General features: G+C 41.2%; 2 protein-coding genes across 2 annotated transcripts; both read left to right on the forward strand.

Annotated features, from left to right (window-relative positions):
- The first annotated feature begins 17,422 nt into the window (after positions 1 to 17,422).
- LOC110703118 lies at positions 17,423 to 17,938 on the forward strand. The gene has a single exon (XM_021880869.1). It carries the CDS (start codon positions 17,423 to 17,425, stop codon positions 17,936 to 17,938), a length of 516 nt encoding a protein of 171 aa, XP_021736561.1.
- Positions 17,939 to 20,076: 2,138 nt separating this feature from the next.
- LOC110703119 (uncharacterized mitochondrial protein AtMg00810-like) lies at positions 20,077 to 21,002 on the forward strand. Its single transcript, XM_021880870.1, has 2 exons — positions 20,077 to 20,400; positions 20,472 to 21,002. Exons 1-2 carry the CDS (start codon positions 20,077 to 20,079, stop codon positions 21,000 to 21,002), a joined length of 855 nt encoding a protein of 284 aa, XP_021736562.1.
- Positions 21,003 to 22,654: the final 1,652 nt, after the last annotated feature.

A 22,654-nucleotide genomic window follows, 5' to 3' on the forward strand; every position in this document is an offset into this window, starting at 1 on the left:
TTAGGCCACTTGAAAAATCGTGTTAAGTTGACTTTTATATTCCGTACAAGTCTATTGTCTTCCATTGTATAATTGGTACAATTTTGGACTGTACATTATTTTGTAATTAGCTTCTATTTACAAAAGCCAATGCAACAAATCTTCTTCAAACAAAGAATAATAGTTAGCATGCAAAACAGAACAATTTAGGTACTCCATATAATGTTAGATTTAGGACTTGTTCTCATTGACTGAACTCAGCTGAACTGAACTGAATTGGTTGAACTGAATATTTTATAAGAGAAGGAAATCAGAAGCTGAACTGAGCTGAACTGAATTTTAACGTAAGAGAACAAGCCCTGACTTATATAGTGCAATTCTACAAATAAGCTATGCATATTTCCACTTGAAGAGTGAACCTTATACATCTTGTTTATTATGCTTTCAAAATAGGAAGTAGTCTTGTCAAATGCACTTTAACTTTTGTTATATGGGTTTGACACGATTATGAGTTACTCATATAAAATTAAAAGCCATTCAAATAAAAGGAAAAAGAAAAGAGAAGAAATGGATAGATAAGGGTTTGAATATTTATCAGCTAAATGACTTCGCAAGTTTTGTCCATTACTGAAAAAAAATGATACACCATAGTTAACAAACGATGGAAATATCTACATATTCTCTAATGAAAATTTTATTTGAAGAAAGAATTAAATGAGAGATCACAGACATCCAAGGAAGGATAAAAACAGCATTAGCTATCAAGTATGCGCAGACAAAAGCTCTTGGGCGGCCACTGGGAATGTTTTGAGAAACAAGCCTTTTAATTTAGCATCATTGACCTCTCTAATCAAATTAATCATAACTCTTTATCAAATTAATTTTAACCACAAATCACAATTGACAAAGTTTAAAAACAAAGTCTCTATGTAGCCTCAGAAAGAGAGTCAAGAATCATCAAATATCAGATGGTAATTCCTGTTTCGGGGTTTTCTGATGTCCTGCGGGAGAGTTACAATTCCGAGACTGGAACCGGACGCATGTACCTGCAAAATAACGGAGACTCCTGGGAGCTCCGCCTCCAACGGTCAAGTTAGTACCTGATTAAGGAGTAATTAATGCGGAAATTAAAGTAATAAGGTCTCTTTAGGTGAGAGTGTTTAATGTAGGTAATCTGCTTTGTTAGCGAGATCAGCCGGTTATTAGTGTGTTCCGTAATGTTTCTGTTCTGTTCTCCCCCCCCCCCCTTAATGAGGATTAAGGGAGGTATTTATAACCTTGGGAAACGTGCCCATCCTAGGTTTAGGTAAACCTAGGGCCGATTGGGCTTCCCTCGGAAGTTGGGCCTGGGTGGCCGGTTTTCCCATTTAGCATGGGTGGGCACGTGGCGTGTCTCAATTGGTCCGTAGAGGACGTATCTGTGATTGACACGTGGCAGGCTCCTATTGGCCTACGTGAAGGACACGTGGCGGAACCTGGTTGGTCCACTTGTCAGACGGTGATTGGTGGATAAAAATCCCCTAATCATTTGCCCCTCACAGGTGGCACGTGACTGGTCACGTGTCACCTGTGACAGGTGCCGCACGATGACAGGCGACGGCCTGCTACAGGTGTCACCTTGCAAATGGCCGAGAGATTTTCCCGCCCAAATTTTGAATTTGGAAGCGACCCTTCGCCTTCTCACTTTGCCTATATAAGGAGGTGCTGACTTCGGTCATTTTCACATTTGAGAACTTTGCGAGAACATTCGGACCCCTAAACTTGCTCTGACACTTTGGACTTTTGTTGCCTACCGCCTGCTCTGACAAGCCGTTTGCAAAGGATTTCAGAATTTCATCAGTCGTCACTCGTTCAGGTAACCGTCGGTTTTCTTATTCTTAATTTTTTTTTCTTATTATTATTTTTTGAAATGGCACCATGGAAGCACACGACACGACCTAAGTTAGTGATCAGCCGGTCACCGGGGACGGCTGAATCTAGGACTAGGAGTGCCGCCTGCCCTTTTCTGGACCCATCTTTGCCCTTTATACAAAGTCCGACTGTATCTGTGTCTATGCAGAACGTGATGGCCAGAACAAAGAAGACTGCTAGGATCTCAAATTCGGACGGCTCCTCCCAAAGGGTGCCCATTAGTGAAACATCTGACCAGGCGCCAGATGTAGATGGGAAACAAGGCGGCTGCCAAGCCGACAGTTCTGAGGGAGGGGTCAAGGTGATTCCTTCCCATTTGACCGTTGATATGTCTAACTTTTCTCCTGCTCCTTCTAAGGGAGAGGAGGCGGGCCCCTCGGGGAGAGGGGAGGAGTCGTCCTCTTCGGACTCGTCAGAGGACGAGTCCGAGTCCAGCTCTTCTGGCCACGCTTCTCCAGGCTCAGAAGAAAGAAACAGCCGCCTACAAGAGGCGAGGCTTTCTCATTTAGTTGAGAAGGGGGGCAATTGGGCGGAGCCGTCCGCCTCTTACAGAGAGGAGAACACCCCCTACTACTGCACGGTACCCCGGGGCCGGATCGCGGCCATGAAAGACAAAGTGGAGAGCTTTATAGCTAACCACAGAATGGGCCCCGGATTTTTACTGTTCGTGCCGGATCCAGAAGACACTGTCGTCTGGCCGGCTGGTACCAGCTATGATGGCGGCTACTTTGGCTGCTATGAGGCGGCCATCAAAGCTGGGCTGCGCTTCCCATTACATCCGGCTGTTCAGCGGATTTTAGACGGGTATGATTTGGGGTTATGGCAGTTAGCCCCCAACTCTTGGGTAAACGTACTCGGCTATGTGGCCGGGTGCGAAATGTACGGGGTGGAGCCAAACTTTGAGGCTTTCGCCCACATGAACTATCTCAGCCGGACCCCTAAGTCGGGAGGTACCGGCTGGTATCAATTAACAAGCCATAGGGGCTACCTCATGACGAGAGGTAAGGCGAACAAATGGAAGGATTGGCGGAACACCTTCCTTATCATCGAGGGTTCAGACACGGAGTTGAACAAACGCTTTAACAAGTGGAATAGGGATCCGCCTATTCTCGCAGGCGGCCGCAGCATGCCGCCTGTTCCCCAAAGGCTAAAAAAGAGATCCTAGACAAAGGACTCTTCAAAGTAGAGACTAGGGTGAACTCTACTTCAGGGGTACGAGAGCAAGTACCCCTGAACTGCGTCCCGAGCTTCAAGTGGCTCTATGACGAGTACTTTTTGGCCGCCTGTGGCCTCAGCAGTCGGTGCTCTAGAGGTAGCCGGCCTGACGAATACTCTGTTTTTCACGCCTTGTTTACTTGGAATTTTTACTAACTTTGCTGTTTATTTTTTGCAGCTGACGCCATGAGTAAAATAACAGCATCCAAGATTGCGGCGACCATGTTGCGGGCCTCTCTCATGCAACAGTCCTGTACCGACTCCCCCAACAAGGGGGCACCCTTGGTAGGCCTCGAAACTCTTCCTCTTTTAGGAGTTGTTGTCTTATGCATATACTAACTTTTTTTTTTTTTTTTTTTAGTCGGGCACTCCAAGAGCTTCTTCCTCGCAACAGCCGGACCCCAAGGCCCGGAGGACGACTGTTGCAAGCTCTCCTGGGTCTTCCAGGAAAACAGTGGCGGCTGAGAAGCAGCCGGCCACTTCTTCTAAAACTCCGGCGGGGCCGCCTAGAAGTATGGACAATTACTTGTAAAAACTTTCACTTGCTTCCTTCTTGAGTAGGTCTAACTTGCTTTTTTACGCTTGATGCAGCCGGCCCTCAGGAGCCTGACTTGGTAGAGGTAGCCAAGTCCATGATCAAAGCAGTTCCTCCTTCTGAAAAGGAGGCGGTCAGGGGTGTCGGCACCCTTGACCTTGATGGGATTGCAGGGGTCCTTGCTGAGGTATACTTGACATATTTTTGAGTATTTGAATTCCAGGACGCCTGTTATCTTTTTTGTTTGGAAACTGACGCCTATTTTTTTTACTTAGGCCATGCTCCGAGTTAACGGCCTTCGCAAGCCGATTGATCGGAAGAACAAGGAGGTAAAGGCTGCAAAAGCTATGGCCGCCTCTGACTGTGATAAGGCAATGTTTCAAATTGCCCAAAATGAAGTACTGACCATTGATATTCTTTATTATCAGGCGCAGGCTACCGCCGCTGTTCGGGCTCAGTTAGAGGCGGCCCAGAAGAGGAACAGCGAGCTGGAGGCGACCGTCTCCAATCTCAAGGCCGAGCTTAAACCTCTCCGCCAAAAGATACTCTCATACGATGCCATAGAGAAATCCTTGGATAATGTAAAGGAACGCCTGGTGACCCAGGAGAAGAGTCTAACTAAAGAGCTCTCGGAGAAGGCTGAGCAAGAGAAGAGAGAGCTCGTCCGAGAGATGATTGAAGACTCTTCCCAGATCCAGCGCATGACCTGGAGCCGCCTCTTCCCCAGTGCCGACTTTGCCTCTTGGGAAAGAACGTACCGCCAGTGTTCGGAAACATATAATCAAGAGATCCTGACGGCTGCTGAAGAAGAGGCGTTGGGAGAAGCGTCGGAGGAGGAGGAGGAGCCGGTTGTGGCGCTTGTGCCACTTGGGGGTAAGGCATCAAAAAAGGATGCAGCTGAAGCCGAGTCCAGCAAGAAGAGTGCTGACCAGGCGGCAGCTGCTAATACCGAACTGCCCCCTTCTTAAGCTTAATGTATTCTTTCCACGGCCTGCGTGCCGTTTGCTTTGTATTTACCCGGCCAGGGGGCCGGGGTTCTGAATATTTTTATCTTCATTAATGAAATCATTTTTTGCTTTAAATTTGTCTAAGTGTTGAATATTTGATATTGCATTGTACACTATATCGACTGTTTTGCATGGCCGATTGTAGACAGGTACGGATGATCCGCCTATGCCCCTGGACGACTGGTTGTCTGTTTCCAAGCTGGGCGATCAGTCGGCCATTTGTTCAAACGGTTTTGGTCCCGTTTAAGACTGGATTGCCTTTAGGCAGGCGGTCCTTTTATTTGTAAAATTAACCAAGGATTTTCTTTCTTGTATTTTGTAGGCTAGACTTGTAGGCAGTCTATGACTGGGTTACCTTTAGGCAGGCGGTCCTAGTAGCCGAGTGATTGCGTAGTAGAGGTATCAAACGGTGGGCACCGGTTGTTCCCCTTTATTCGCCAATGTTGGTTGGCGATTAACTCGAAGGGAAACCTAGTAGGAATAGTAGTTTGAATGCCCTTGTTTGCCAAAAAACAGGTGGCCTATTCAGACTTTTTAGGTTCCATACCAAGTTTGGGAGAGTGACTATAAGTTAACGTTGGTGTTACTCAGTCGTCCTCATTCTAGATTGAGTAGTAGAGGTACCAGGCTGGACCCCTTGATTCGCCAATGTTTGTGGCTATTAACTCAAAAGTTGTTAACCTAGCAGGAGTAGTGGTTGAGAGCCCCTGTTTGCTAAAAACAGGCGGACGACTCATACCTTTTAGGCTCCATACTAAGTTTGAGAGAGAGACTATGAGTTAACTTTGGTGTTACTCAGTTGCCGTCACTCCTGCTTGAGTAGTAAAGGTACCAGGCGGCGGAGGCCGGCTGAATCTTTTGATTCGCCAATGTTTGTTGGCTATTAACTCAAGAGGTACCCCCTGCATTTATCCCAAGTAATACAGGCGGTAATCCGACTCAGATGTCAACTGTTACCACTAGTTTGGTTAGTGATAAAGTTATCCTTGTCTCAAAAACGGCTACGTGGTTGCCCTTGGGGACAGTCGTATAGGTGCCGTGTAATTAGTTTATAGAACAATGTTCCACCCAAAAGGGAGCTGCTCTCTGCGACGAATTTCATCCGGAGGGATGCCGTCGGACGCCTGCTATGATGTTGGGACAGGTCGTATTAGTTTTGTAGATTTGATCAGTTGGCTTGGCGCCTGGCCTGATCATTCGGCCTGTGGCCTTGGTAAGTTCTTGGTGAACGTAGATGCTAAGTAAAAGGAGGGTAGCCGCCTGTTAGGCACAGGGTCGACCAGGCCCTAATCTTTTTAGCTAAGTATTAGGGGGGTGGCTATGTGTTTGGAACCAGTCGGCCATCTTCTTATGGAGAGTAGCCGACTATATGTCCAGACGACATGCCCCTATTGTGAGTGAAATACTCAATGGAGAGTAGCCGACTGTAAAGGTACAGACGGCATGCCCCTCTGAAGATAGAGTGTAAAACTCAATGGAGAGTAGCCGACTGTAAAGGTACAGACGGCATGCCCCTCGTAATACAAAATTGAATAGTAAGTGCAAACTTTTATTAAGTAGCTCTTTACTTTACATCATTCAAAAGAAATATTTTTTAAGATTATCTACATTCCAAGTTCGAGGCAACGGTTGTCCGTCTGGTGTTTCCAGACGGTAGGTACCGTCCCTGACTTCCTCATAGATTCGGTAGGGTCCTTCCCAGTTGGGAGTTAGTTTGCCAGACTCATTAGCCCTACCAACTGCTTCCATTTTTCTAAGTACAAAGTCCCCTACTTTGAGTGGACGCCTGTGTACTTTTTTGTTGTATGATCTAGTCATTCTCAGGCGATAGATCTCATGGCGCAAGACAGCATTGCCCCTCTTTTCAGGAAGTGAGTCTAATGACAGGCGCATGGCTTCCCAGTTTGCCTCTTCGTCATATAGCATTACTCGAAGAGTCGGCTCGTAGTGTTCTATTGGAATAACAGCTTCCGCACCATAAGTTAGGAGAAATGGAGTTTCTCCAGTCGCCCCTTTTTCAGTCGTCCTAATGGCCCAGAGAACATTTGGTAGTTCATCCGCCCATAGGCCGCCTGCTCGTTCAATCTTTTTCTTGAGACCGTCTGAGATGATTTTATTAAAGGCTTCTACCTGGCCGTTTGCTTGTGGACGGCCGACAGATGCAAAATAGTTTGCAATTCCTTGGTCACCCAACCAGCTTTTGAGAACAGGCGTCTAAAATTGGGGACCATTATCAAAAACCATAGACATGGGAACCCCGAACCGAGTGATGACATTTTTCCAAATGAATGAAATTACATCTTTCGTCTTGATTCCCTTTACAGCCTCCGCCTCTACCCATTTAATGAAGTAGTCGACGGCAACAAGTATGTACCTCCTGCCGCCTGTAGCAGGCGTATATGGACCCAGAATGTCCATGCCCCACTTAGCAAACGGTAGTGGGCTGTGAATGGTAGTGAGGTCAGTAGCCGGACGGTGAATTAGTTTGCCAAACCTTTGGCACTTGTCACATTTTTTTCACCATCTCCATTGCATCTGCTTCCAAAGTAGGCCAAAAGTAGCCCTGCCGCCTTGCCCTTTGAGCAAGCATCCTACCACCTATATGAGAAGCACAGTAACCAGAGTGAAGATCATCTAGTATCTCTCGTCCCTTTCCTGGAGTAACACACTTTAAGAAGGGTTGAAGGTACCCCCTCTTGTGAAGTTCTCCCTTTATCATTTCAAAACAGGTGGCTCGTTTTTTCAGTGCTGCCGCCTGTTGAGGATCATCCGGCTGTGTACCGTTTGTCAGATATGCCCTGATTGAATCCATCCAGGTTGAGCTTCTGTCTAGGATTCCAATAGGGTTTTCCTCGATGCTTCTCTTCTCCATTACTTCCCAAAAAACAGTTCGAGGAGTATCAGAGGAGGCGGATGATGCTAATTTTGACAGTGCATCCGCCTGGTTGTTTTCTGATCTCGGCACTTGGATCAGATGGAAATCCTCAAGAGAGCCGACTGCTTGTCGGACCGCCTGTAAATACTTGATCATGGCCGGATGGGTTGCTTCGTATTCGCCATTGTACTGACTCACTATCAATTGTGAATCGGAACAGGCGTCTATTTTTCTTGCCCCTGCCGCCTTGCACATGCGGATCCCGGCTAGTAAAGCTTCATATTCTGCCTCATTGTTTGATACCTGAAAACTGAAGCGTAGAGCATACTCGAATCTGTCGCCTTCTGGCGACTGACATATGACGCCTGCTCCACAACCATTTGAAGTAGAGCTTCCGTCCACATATACCTTCCATACTTGGTCTGGAACTTGAGAGTCAGGAGGACGAGTCATCTCTACAATAAAGTCAGCAAAGGCTTGCCCCTTCACTGCTTTTCTAGGCTCGAAAGTAACTTCGAGGCTCTGTATTTCTATGGCCCATTTGATCATTCGGCCTGACGACTCCATGATGGTAAGGGGCCGCTTGATAGGTTGGTCTGTATACACGACGACTGCATGTGCCAAAAAGTAGGGCTTCAATTTTTTAACAGCCATGAAGAGTGCAAGACCAAATTTCTCCACTAGGGGATACCTCAACTCGGCATTTTTCAGTACGTGACTGACAAAGTAGACCGGGAGCTGACAGCCGTCCCTTTCAGCAAGGAGAACAGCGCTTAACGCATGATCAGAGACGGCCAGGTACATGTAGAGAACCTCTTTGGGCAAAGGGCTGACCAGCCTCGGCAAGGAATGCAAGTGAACTTTTAATTTCTGGAAGGCGGCCTCAGCATCCGGCCCCCATTCAAACCTTGCCTTTTTCTTAATTGCCTGGAAAAAGTATAGGCATTTGTCGCCTGATCGGCTTAGAAATCTTCCCAAGGCCGCCAGACAACCTGTTAACTTCTGAACCTCTCGGATGGTACGAGGCGACTGCATGTCAATGACCGCCTGCACCTTCTCAGGGTTCGCTTCTATTCCTCTCTGATTGATAAGGAATCCGAGAAATTTCCCAGACTCAACTCCAAATACACATTTCTTGGGATTGAGCATGACATGGTGCCGCCTGAGTGTGGCGAAAGTTTCTCGGAGGTCCGACAGATGATCTTTCTGAAGTTTAGTCTTGACAATCATATCATCAATATATGCCTCGACGTTTCTCCCAATCTGATCAAAGAACACTGTGTTTATCATTCGTTGGAAGGTAGCCGGGGCATTCTTAAGACCAAACGGCATGACCGTGTAACAGTATAACCCCTGATCAGTGACGAAGGCCGTCTTCTCCTGATCTTTCTTCCATAAGGGAATTTGATGGAAACCAGAATAGGCGTCCATGAAACTCATCAAGGCATGGCCGGCTGTTGAGTCGACCAGGTTATCAATTTTAGGCAGAGGGTAACTGTCTTTGGGGCACGCCTTGTTTAAGTCTGTGTAGTCTACACACATTCGCCAGGTGCCATTCGGCTTTTTAACAAGCACCACATTTGCAACCCAGTCAGGGAAGTAACATTGCCGAATGAACCCTGCATCAAGTAATTTTTTAACTTCGGCGGCTGCCGCCTGACTTCTATCTTCGCCATGGTTCCGCTTCTTTTGCCGTACCGGCTTCTTTTTCGGATCCACGGCGAGTTTATGTACCGCCAGATCAGGACTAATGCCTGGCATTTCATGGACTTCAAATGCAAAGATGTCTTTGTATTCTTTCAATAGGTTGTGAAAGTCGTCACCAAGGTTTCTCAGAGCAGTCGTCCCAACTTTGACTGTTCGGTCAGGACGTGAGTCGTCTAAGATCAGGTCCGCATGCTCACCACCCGGCTGAGGGCTGAACTCATTTGGCCGCTCCTCTGCCAATGATTGCTATTTTCTTGCTTTTCTTGCGGACTCTGTCTGGGACGCCTTTCTCTTTTTGCCGCCTGCTTCTTGAACAGGCGCACTCTCCTTGACATTGTCAAGGTCTGTTTTTTCACCACTTGACCCAGTGGCCATAACAGTGGGCTTGACATCCGAGAGATAGCACTCTCGGGCCATCCTCTGATCTCCCCTTAGGGAGCCGACTGTCCCATTATCCCTCTCAAACTTGAGCAACATAAGAGACGGGATTATAACAACCTTGGAATTATTCAGGGTTGGTCGACCCAGAATCATGTTGTAGGCCGAGAGTTCCTCTACTACTAGGAACCGGACTACCATGTGTCGTCCTTCCCCTTTTTCGCCCAGGCGAATGGGTAGATCCACTCGTCCCAGTGGGCGGACGACTCCTCCTCCAAACCCTATTAAAGGGTGAGAGGCCGGATGTATGCAGTCTGTCTGATATTTCAGTTTCGACAGACATTTGCTGCTGATGAGATCTGAGGAGCTCCCGGTATCTATGAGGATTCGGCCAACTCTTTGGTTGGCCACTTTACATTCAATAACGAGAGGGTCGTCATGCGGCCCCCTTACCCCTCCTAGATCCTCTTCAGTGATGACAATCTCAGGAAATGTATATTTGGACGGCCGTTCTTGGTGAACGGAATTTACATCTAACCGCCTTATATTATCTTTGTTGCCCCTAATAGTGGGACCGCCTCCTGAGAAGCCGCCTGCAATAGTGTAGACGACTGCATCATCTGTATCAGAGTTGTCGGCCTGTTAATTCTTTTTGGCCGACTGTTTTTTCGAGGAAGTGCTCCCCTTGGATTTCTTGACAAAAGAGTCAAGATCACCTTGCTCAGCCAGGCGGTCTAGGTACCGCATGAGACTGATGCATTCGTTGGTGTGATGACCAACGTCTTCATGATAATCACAGAATTTATCTTGGTTCCGGTTGCTTGCAGAACCCTTCATGGGGACCGGCTTCTCAATAGAGATCCGTCCCTTGATTTCTTTTAGGATAAACTAGTTATCCTTGATAAACGCATACTTTGGGGAGTATGGTTTGAATTCTTTTTTCTACTTCTGGGCCGGCTGTTTAGAGGAATCAGCCGCCCAGACCTCTTTTCTTTTCTCATCTTTGTTTGACGACTGTTTCTGTCGTCCTTCTCTTTTGTCGAACCTTTTCCCGTCCGACTGTTTTATCGTACACAGATCAGTCGCCTGTATATAGGCTTCTGCTTCAATCAAGGCCTCTTGAAGAGTCGCCACCCTTTTTCGAACCAAATCAATTTGAAGGTAGACCCGTCTTTGAGACCTCTAAAAAAGTCGGTATAAGCTACCTCATCCGGTAACCCTTGAATTTGTATTCTCATCAGGTTAAACCGCCTGATGTAAGAACGAAGCCCCTCCTTCTCGCCCTGCTGAATTGTTCCCAAATCAAGGGTCGTTTTATTCGCAGGGATGTTCATGGCGAAGTTGGAGGCAAATAAATAAGCAAGCGTCCTGAAGCTATTTACACAACCAGTCGGCAGGTTGCCGAACCATTGCTGTGCGATTCCTTTGAGAGTCGCTGGGAAACACTTGCACCAAGTGGGATCATCCAACCCTTGAAGGTACATCAGGTTGGTGAATGCCATCAGATAGTCTTCTGGGTTAGTAGTGCCATCATAGGCGCCTACTAACACATTTTTCACTTTGGCCGGCTGAGCGGCTTCAGTGATTTCCTTGGAGAAGGCCGACGGCTGTTCCCCAAGTCTAAGCAACCGTAGCTGTCAGTCCAAAGGTTGGACATGTTTAGCTGCGTGTCCACCAAATGGAGGTAGCTGCATAAAATACTGTTGTTGCGGCACAAATGGTAAGTTTGGTACCGCCTGGTCGCTATGAAAACCTGACCGACGGGAGGTGCCGCCTGACTGACTCTCATGACACGACTGGGTATGCCTCATCGAGGTATTTCGCAGACTTTCTTGAAAATTTGAAGTAGAGGTTGACTCTGACAGTCGGTCACTCTTCTTCTGCTCTAACAACAGACGAGCGTCTGTGTATGTTTTCTTCGACCCGTTCGCCTGAATGTGACGAACAGGTTTCCTACTTCCTGTAGGAAAACGGAATTTTGCGAAATCAAGAGCAGGCGGCTCCTGCTTCCTTGATTTAGGATGTGGAGTCGCCTCCCGCCCTTGAACTGACTTCCTCTTCAGTGAAGTGGAGGGTTTCTTGGCCGACTGCTCCTTGACTGAAGCAGGCGGCTTCTTGTTGATCAACTCTTGAATCTCTCCCTTGAAGTCCCTCATGAAGGTTATGAGTTCGTTCCTTGTGATGGGAGCAGACCCATCAGTCGGCTGTTGCCGAACAGGCGGTGCGCCTGCCGGCTCGCTTCCTGTTTGAAGATGCTCCCGTTCCCTCCTTTCGGTATGACGGGTACGTCGGGCCCTTAGGGTCCCGTCTGAAGCTGTATGAGTTTCAACTTCAAATTCACTTTCGGTGTCATGGTCCGACTGAACTTGAGGGTCGTTTAGGGGACGCCTCTCTTCAGGAGTCGGTACAGACTTGGATGCCATCTCTGAAGTACTCTCCCCACAAACGGCGCCAAATGTTTCGGGGTTTTCTGATGTCCTGCGGGAGAGTTACAATTCCGAGACTGGAACCGGACGCATATACCTGCAAAATAACGGAGACTCCTGGGAGCTCCGCCTCCAACGGTCAAGTTAGTACCTGATTAAGGAGTAATTAATGCGGAAATTAAAGTAATAAGGTCTCTTTAGGTGAGAGTGTTTAATGTAGGTAATCTGCTTTGTTAGCGAGATCAGCCGGTTATTAGTGTGTTCCGTAATGTTTCTGTTCTGTTCTCCCCCCCCCCCCCCTTAATGAGGATTAAGGGAGGTATTTATAACCTTGGGAAACGTGCCCATCCTAGGTTTAGGTAAACCTAGGGCCGATTGGGCTTCCCTCGGAAGTTGGGCCTGGGTGGCCGGTTTTCCCATTTAGCATGGGTGGGCACGTGGCGTGTCTCAATTGGTCCGTAGAGGACGTATCTGTGATTGACACGTGGCAGGCTCCTATTGGCCTACGTGAAGGACACGTGGCGGAACCTGGTTGGTCCACTTGTCAGACGCTGATTAGTGGATAAAAATCCCCTAATCAATTCCAACTTTGATTTTAATTTCATCCTAAGCAACATAATCAAACTTGATAATTTCAAATACTAAAAAATGTAATAGCACAAAACGGCTCTGTTTAATCACTAAAAATAGACCAACAGATTCCTATCAAAATGCAAAACACTAATTACAGTGTAATCTTGGTCTAATCATAGCATCGATAATCATCACATTGTATGCTATTAACGACGTGGCATCGGACAGTAAAAAATAAAAAATAAATCCAATCACAACAAAGTTCAGATAAATGATGATAATCAAAGCCTAAATTTCAGCCCTACTCATAAAGTCACAAGTCTTACCTTCCTTTAATTGGGGAAACAGGGTAGTTTGTCCCGAAACAAGAACATTAATGCCACAAATAGAAGGTTTTATTTGAGCTAAAATAATAATTTGACAGAATTTTATAATGTTAGATTCTATTTACAAAATTATGTTCATAAGAATTTTATAAAAAACTGTACAAGTTCAGTAAACATAACTCAGTACATTCTTATGAACAACATTACAGTTCACAAACAGTTCTAGTATTAGACGATGACAATAGCATCAGCCACAAGGTTTGCTAATGAGATTGATATATTCTTAAAGAGTTATGGCGTACTACGAAGTACATCCAACAACCTTCAAAAACACCAGACTGAAACTTTGCAACCTGTATTTTAGAAAAACTATATTCAAAGACAGTTTAATGAAAGATCTCAGACATCCAAGGAAGGATATAAACAGCATTAGCTCTCAAGTCTGCGCAGACGAAAGCTCTTAGGCGGCCACTGCGAATGTTTTGAGAAACAAGCCTTTTAATTTATCATCATAGATCTCTTACCTTCTGTGCAAGGATTGATTCAATAAGATTATTTAGAGATCAAAATTTTTTTAAAAAAAAAAATAAAAATAAATAAATAAAAATTCCATGAAAAAAAATGTGAGAAGGAATTAGTAGATAAGGAGCACAATTAGCCACCCCAGCTGTGGATCCATCTCTACGGTTGTCTGGCCGCTGCTGCTTTTTATCAGTTTGATTTTCATCAAAACTAATAAAAGCAACTATTTTTTTATGCACCTTGAGTAATAATACTCCATTATTGGATTTAATTAGTGGGTATAAATCACATAAAAGGTGCGATATCATTATATTTAACTTTTCAAAGATTATGAATGTAAGTCAAATGTCTTCAAAAAAAAAAATTGTAAGTCAACTAAATTTATTGGACAGAGACCTAGGAAGGGCAGTCTATAAGCTAAAATTGAAATTTTATTACATTGGCTGTAACATTAAGGAATGTGGTGTTAAACAATAGAATATTTCATTGCAAAACAAACACAATTGGTTGCATTTCAACTAGTTGAGAGACAAATATGAAGTAAAAAGAAAAGTCTCAGACATCCAAGGAAGGATAGGAGCAGCATCAGCTCTCAAGCCTGCGCAGGCGAAAGCTCTTAGGCGGCCACTGCGAATGTCTTGAGAAACAAGCCTTATAAAAGTATCCTCATAGACCTCTTCTAAATACTTCAGAACATGAATACGGTGACTATCAACAATGGAATACAGAAGCAAATCACAATTTAGAGCCCAAACTAACACACGCAAATACTCATCAAGCTGAAGGTATGCAGCAAATGACTCGAAAATATGAAATGCAAATGCAATAGATCATCACAACCTTGGACAAACATAGTTCAAAGTCCATATCCATATAGCCTACCTAAGAATATTGCAATTAAACCCATTAGCTCTGTTCTCTAAATATAACCTTGAACGCTTTAAGCTTTGTTTGGGTAGAAAAGAAAGAAGTACAGCGCAGGGAAAAAGAGGAAGCAATGGGAAAAGAAAGGAGTATGAGATGAGCTTCATTTTCCCCAACTCTCCAATTTTGGACAGATTATTACCCAAAAGAAAAATTGTCTCCCTTATTTTCTCGGCTCTTCTTTTCCTTCCATTTCTTTCAATCCAAAGAAAGTGTAAATATTACACTCAACAATCGTATTCCCTTCAAACAACCGCATATCCTTTATATGCGAGACAGACAATTCCAATTCCTTGCTCCTTGCCTAATGCTTTGGTCAACTACAATGTCTATCGTATAGAATGTCTATTTGTCAAGCATATCATCACAAAACTACTTGCTTTGGCCAAAGTTGAAGTAAACGAAGAAGTCTCAGACATCCAAGGAAGGATAAAGCAGCATTAGCTCTCAAGCCTGCGCAGGCGAAAGCTCTTAGGCGGCCACTGCGAATGTTTTGAGAAACAAGCCTTTAGATTTATCATCATCGACCTCTTCACATACTTCAACTCGTCAATATCTTAAAAAACCATCATCACATCTCCTGATATCGTCACCGTCTACAACCTCCAAGTTCAATCACCCATCAACAAATTATTCATCTTCAATAAAATTAGCCTCAGGAAAAAAGTCTTTCATCAATATCAGACGGTAATTCCAACATTTTTATAATGTAATTCATCACTGGCCAATTTCCAAACACAATAAAACACTAGACTTCTAATTTAAAAGTAAATTCACTAATTATCAAAATTAAATACACTTAAATAAAAATATTTTTGAAAATTAATAGGGTAAAATGGTAAATTAAAGAGGTCTCAGACATCCAAGGAAGGATAAAACAGCAATAGCTCTCAAGTCTGCGCAGACGAAAGCTCTTAGGCGGCCACTGCGAATGTTTTGAGAAACAAGCCTTAAAATTTAGCATCATCGACCTCTTTAATCGAATTAATTACAACTCCTAATCAAAATTAACAAATTTTTAAAACAGAGTTTTTCATATATATTATGTAGCCTCAGTAAGAGAGTCAAGAATCATCAATATATATCAGACGGTAATTCCAACTTTGATTTTAATTTCATCCTTGACTACATAATAAAATTTTAATTATAATTTCAAAAATTAAAAATGTAATCGCACAAAACGGCTCCGTTTAATCATGGAAATAAAAACCAACGGATTCCTATCAAAATGCGAATCACTAATTAAAGCTTAATCTTGGTCTAATCATAGCATCGATAATCATCGCATTATATGCTATTAACGACGTGGCATCGGACCGTCAATTTTAAATAAAAAAATAAAAAATCGAAATTAAATTTCCCTCAGAGACCCGTTCATAATCACACACAACAGAAATAGAAGAAGAGAATAAAAAATCAGAAGACAAACCAAAAACCGGGGAATGTTGATTAAGCCTACAAAAGACGAGGTTTCCCGACCGAAATGAACGGTGGATGGGAAGATCAACGGCGGATGATGGAAGAATCAACGGCGGAGATTGGTTGAGTTCTTGAGAGATTTTAGACTCTAAACCTTCGAAATCTGTTTGTTTAAAGTGTCAGACGGCACTTCCTATCTTTTTTTGGGAATCTTTCTTCATTGGGAGAGATATTTGATTGATTGAAATTGAAAAGCCTAAAACCCTAAAACATAAACCCTAATTTGGGGAAGAAGATGAGAGGAAGTGAATGAGTGAGAGAATGAGAGGGAGATGAGGGGTTTTAATGGAGGAGGAAGAGGGTTGGGAAACCCTAATTGTGGAATGGTTTTGGGTTGGGCTGGGGTTTTTGGGCCCATGTATTTGACCTAAGTTTTCTTTTTTTTAATGTTGGTCGTCAAGCTTCATCGGTTAGAACTGCTGGACCTAATAATCCTAATATGCCAATATGGTTAACCACATGACCCAAATAACTATATTATCTTCTATAAATTAACATATATATATATTGCTCTGAAGTGGACCTCATAAGCATCAAATACACTTTAAAAAATTTGTCCTAAAAAAACCACTATAAAAATTGTTAAAATTTAGGATATCATGACAAAAACACACTAATTACAGTGATATACGCGTGTTTTTGTCATAAATTTCTAATTTTATAAAATTCAAAATTATATTAAATGCTTAAATGTAGTCTTACGGGCTATGTATAGCATTACCCTAGAGTACTAAATATGATTTCACAATAATCTTTGTGGAGAAAAAAAAATTGATTTGGATTTAAAATGTTCAGGTTCAAATTGTGTCAATTTGATTTAATTAGGTTGGAATTGTTAGGAAGTTTATGTCAAGTCAATATAATGATCAATTCTTGCATCAAAAATATAATGATCAATACTAACAAAAAGTATAAGTACATAATCAACAAGAGATGAATGTGGATACCTATTTAATTTACCCACCCAAAAAAATTGTACCTAGGACAATTAATTGCTTTAACTAGTTTTGAGGGTTGTGCCTAATTGATTCATTCTCCACGTCAATCTCGAACCAGTCACAATACATCATTTTACATACTCCGTATGAAATATTATGTTGAGAGTAATAAGTTTTGCCATTTTTTTCCCATATATTATTAGTGAAATCTTAGGCGGCGGATAATATTATTTGTTGAGGCATGCTTTAAACATGCTACCTTAGATTTATTATTATTTTTATTTAGTCTTTTCTAGCTCAGCATAGTTAGTTACAGTTTGTAACATAATGTTGTATATATAGCCTGTACCTCTCTTTCTTCCTCTTTAACTTAATGAAAAATCATTCTTACAATTTTTCTTCGATTTTTCCTCTCTAATTTCTCTGGATTCTCTGGATTCTTCTAGAAAACTTGATCAAGAAATTCAAGTTTTCACATGGTATCAGAGCAATTAGGTGCTCGTTTTCGTTGATTTCTTCTCTGATTAATTGATTTTCTCTTCGATTAATCGATTTCTTCCTTGATTTCTTCTTTGATTCTTTGATTTTCTATTCGAACCTCTGATTTTCCTTCGATTTTGAGCTGTAATGGGAGATTCTAGAGCGAATTCTACGAATTCTGGCATGAATTTCAATGATCCTTACTACCTTGCTAATGGAGATCATCCAGGTATGCAACTCGGATCTCATGTGCTTACTGGTGCAAACTTCATTAATTGGAGTAGAACTGTTAAGATGGCTTTAATTGCTAGGAATAAGCTTGGATTTGTTGATGGAAGTACTCCTATGCCTGATTCTGATAGTTTAGATTACCAAAAATGGTTACGAAATGATTACATGATAATGAGTTGGTTGCTGAATTCAATGGATAAGAATTTATCTGAGAGTTTCTTGTTTGTTAATTCTTCTGCTCAATTGTGGAATGAATTGAAGGAGAAATTTGGTCACTCGAATTTGCCTCAGTTATTTGATTTTCATAGGAGCTTAACTTATATTCAGCAAAATGATGCATCTATTGCTGAATATTTTGGGAATCTGAAAAAAGAATTTGGGATCAACTTCAGATTCTTGAAGGTTTTCCTGATTGTAGTTGTGGTGCTATGAAGAATTGTTCGTGTGGAATTCTTAAGAAGATCTATGAAATTGATCAACGTCAGAAGTTGATGCAGTTGCTTTGTGGTTTGAATAAATCCTTTGATGTTGTTAAGACTAATTTGTTAAGTGTTGATTCTGTGCCATCTATTAACAAAGCATATCATACTCTGCAACAAATTGAACAGCAGCAGAAATTTAATGGAATGACTACTGTATCTAATATTGAGATGAATGCTCTTAATGCAAATAGATCTGTTATCTCGAGGTTTAATTCTCAGAATGTTCAGCAACAGTCTGGTAATTTGAAGGGAGATCTTAAGAAGATGAAGTATGATTTGCAGTGTGATCATTGAAAAAGGAAAGGTCATTCGATTGATCAATGCTTCAAGTTAATTGGATATCCAGAGTGATGATATTCTTGGAAATTGGATATTTGAAGGGAAAATCAATTGTTCATTCTTCAAAAATGGCTGCAAATACTAGTTCTTCTGGTATTCTTGGAAGTGGACCTCATGATAGTATTGCTGGAGGTTCAAGTACTGTTGCTCCTAGTGTTGATCCTGTTATGGTTAACAGTGTCTATCATGAAGTTATCAAAATGATGAAGGCTCAAGGTGATTATGGAGATTCTGGTTTGGATAATCCTCTAGCAAGTTCAGTCAATTTTGTAGGTATTTCTCAATCAAATGGTTTTCAATTTAATAGCATGAACTGGATTATAGACACTGGTGCATCTGATCATATGGCATGTCTGTTGAGAATAAATTTCAAGCGTTAATCCCTAGCTTGAACCTCACTGTGATCATACACTAAAGTACGGTGGCGTCCAAAAGGGAAGAAGATAGAGCAAAAGAGTCGATCGCCAACAAGTTTTTTAGGAACTTGTAAACCGTTCACAAGGTGAAAGTTACACCCCTTAACGATCTAAGAGATCGTCAACTCCATAAGGTCTAGAACCAAATAAGGGTTCGGGGATGAAGGTACAAATCCAACCTAAAAGAGATTGAATCTGCCCTAATAATAGGCCTCTACTTTATTCTGATCGTATTCATGTGCGCTTTTTAATTAACATACAATCAATAAGATTAACCCTAAACCTGTTTATCTATGTTGGTTGAATTTAATGCACAAATAAAACTATTATTGGCGATCACTTGAAATTATAATCAAATTAACCCTAACAAGATTATTAATCATCTTATTAAGCGTGATTACTAGTACAAATTCCCTTTAAACACGCATAAAAAGGTGTGATCAAGCAATAAAAATAAATAATGTATCAAGCAACATAATAAATAATCATCATTATAATAATCATAATAATATTCATAATATTCATAATCATCATAAATTATAACAATTATAATCATAATCATGTTCATGTTAATATTAAAGCATAATAAAAATAGCAAGATCCTAGGCATGATACTAACAAGATTAATAACAAACCCTAGCATGTCACTAAGCAATAAAAATCAAATCTTTAACCCTAACATGATACTAACAATCATAAATATTAGGAAGAAAATAAAAGGCATCATAGCAATCATATTTAATATTAAAATTACCCTAGACATGATACTAGGAATATCATAATAACAATATAAGCATGATTTCTACATCATAATATCAATTAAAACCATTAAAGCACTTACTTTGATGCCTCGTACCTCTTTCTAATAACAAAATACACACGTTAGTAACTTCAAGGAAAATAATAAACAAAACAATTAAATAATTGAAATAGAGATTTGGGACCAAACCCTCAAAAATTAAACCTTTCACGTCTAGGGCGAAGGCAACTTCGAATATGGCTAGGTGTTTCTAGATCTTGTGAATGCGAAATTTTGTATGTAAAAGCAAGTTTAGAAAAGAGAGATGAATTAATGAATGAATTGATTAGGGAAATCTTAAGGAGAATTAGTGAATGATTAAAGAGAATTGAAAACTGATTGTAGGTGAGAATTGGTGAATGATTAAGAGAGAGTTAGAGAATTAATGATTGCGAATGAAAACTGATTGTAGGTGAATGAAAACGGAGTTTTTAATACGTTATTTATAGAGAAATCAGCCAAAAAGATAAAATATCAAAACAGAGCACTTGGCGCACGTAAAACGAGATTGGCTATATTGATGAGGAGGTATACATGACTCCACCTCCAGGGTATTCTGTTCCAGTTGGGAAGGTCTGCAAGCTTAAAAGGTCTTTATATGGTCTTAGACAGGCTTCTAGATGCTGGAACATTGAGTTGAGCAAATTTCTGGTTTCACAAGGGTATGTTCAATCCAAAGAAGATTACTCAATGTTTATCAGAAGTGTTGGGGATTCTTTTACTGTTGTTATTGCTTATATTGATGATTTACTGGTTTCTGGTAATGATTCTGGTGAGATATCCTCTTTGAAGACTAAATTGCATTCTACTTTTACTATCAAGGATTTGGGGGCTTTGACATACTTTCTTGGTATTGAGGTTACTAGAACAACTTCTGCATTTTATTGAACCAAAGAAAATATATCCTTGATATGTTAACTGATATGCAGTTATTGGATTGTTCTCTTGCTTCTTTTCCTGTTCCTAAGGGTGTCAAGTTCAACAATTTTGAAGGGGTTGTTTTGCCAGATCCCGAGGTTTACAGAAAAATTGTTGGTAAACTTTTGTATTTGAATCTTACAAGGCCAGACATATCTTTTGTTGTCCAGCAATTGAGCCAGTTTTTGAGTGAACCTAGAGATGTTCATTTGTCTGTGGTCAAACATGTACTCAGATACTTGAAAGGGACTTTTAATGTTGGTCTTTTTTATTCTGCATATGCTGATTTGAAGCTGACAACATATAGTGATGCTGATTGGGGTAATTGTATGGATTCAGGGAGATCTTTAACATGCTATACTATTTTTCTTGGGAATTCCTTGATTTCTTGGAAAACCAAGAAACAGAAAGTTGTTTCAAAAAGCTCAATTGAAGCTGAATATCGTTCTATGAGCAAGACTGCTGATGAAATACAATGGTTGGAAAGGTTGCTTGATGAGCTTGGAGTCTGTGTTCCTACTCCAATTACTTTCTTTTTGTGACAACATGGCTGCTCAACATATTGTTGAGAACCCATGTTTTCATGAAAGGACCAAGCATTTGAGGTCTAAACATCAAAAACTTGATGTTCATTACATCAGAGAAAAGGTTCAAGAAGGTCTTATCTGCTGTGTTCACGTACGTTCTGCTTTTCAACTTGCAGATATTATGACCAAAGCTCTGGGAGCTGATCAGCATCGTTTTCTTTCTCTCAAGATTGGTCTGGTCTGTCAACTAGTTCAATCTTGAGAAGGGGGGGTGTTGAGGCATGCTTTAAGCATGCTACCTTAGATTTATTATTATTTTTATTTAGTCTTTTCCAGCTCAGCATAGTTAGTTACAGTTTATAACAGAATGTTATATATAGCCTGTACCTCTCTTTCTTCCTCTTTAACTTAATGAAAAATCATTCTTACAATTTTTCTTCGGTTTTTCCTCTGTAATTTCTCTGAATTCTCTAGATTCTTCTGGAAAACTTGATCAAGAAATTCAAGTTTTCACATTATTAAATTAAATCAAGAGCTCTCAAAGTTATATACTTCAAAGTCCTTTTTCATTTCGGGCGTTTGGCATATATACTTCGGGCGTTTTGCATATCATTTCGTTACAAACTATAGTCAAAGTATTGGCCTTAAAAAAAAAGTCAAAGTATTACAAACATGATGACAACAAATAAACAATTCAAAGTCCTTTTTCATTTAATCATTCTAATTATAATGTCCTCATAGAAAAGCGCGAGTAATTTGTACATTTACAAACTTTTGAATTTTGATCTATGTATATTGTCAAGAAAATTTATAGTGTGTTTACAAAGTGTTACGAACATGCGTCTGATCAAGGATGCAGAAGACCAGTAGACGTTCCAAGCGCTATTTCTTTGATTTGGCCTTGACTATTTTTTCTACCCCGCCATTTCTTGAACAAAAAAATAAACAAAACAACCAACATTACCACTACCAATATGCTACCCCCAACAACAATTCCCACCGCGACACGATTCCTCGAAGGAGTTGGTGGTTGTGGGACGAACGAGATTGGCGATTATGCCAAATGTGGTATTGCCGGTGGCAGACGCGTTTTTTGATGTAGCGGAAGTGACATCGATGGTGCCAAGGTTGGTGGCAGCACTAAGAGCAATCTATGTGGTGCTAGTGGTTGGAAAATTATTGTTTTGCAACCACTGGTTATGAAAATTATGGTGATCCATGTCAATACAATTTAGCATAGCTATTCAATTTATCTAATGATCTAATGAATTTAAACATTAATGTTGAATTAGGTAGGCAAAAACACGGGTGTTTGTACGTGTAGTAGACTAGTAGTTGCTAACATGTTGCATATTCAAACATAATTTATTTTTGTAGTCTATCAAGTACATTTTAATTTGTCTCCCACTATCATAGTTTTGATTTTAATTTTTAAACATTATTTTATTTATTTTATTAGAGCTAAATTGAACTGAGCTGAACTGAATTGATTATAAAATAAGGAAATTAGAAATTGAACTGAATTGAAATTAAGCTGAAGAGAACATACCGTATATGAATGTGGATTAATAGTGTATGTTAAACATTTTTCAAAAGAAACCTTTTTCCTCTCTTTATTTTTTGGTTTGTTAAGCAGTGGAAAAAAGTTCTCCCAATGCTTATTAAAG

This window comes from Chenopodium quinoa, unplaced genomic scaffold, assembly GCF_001683475.1.
Source record: "Chenopodium quinoa cultivar QQ74 unplaced genomic scaffold, ASM168347v1, whole genome shotgun sequence".
NCBI classification, from domain to species: Eukaryota; Viridiplantae; Streptophyta; class Magnoliopsida; order Caryophyllales; family Amaranthaceae; genus Chenopodium; species Chenopodium quinoa.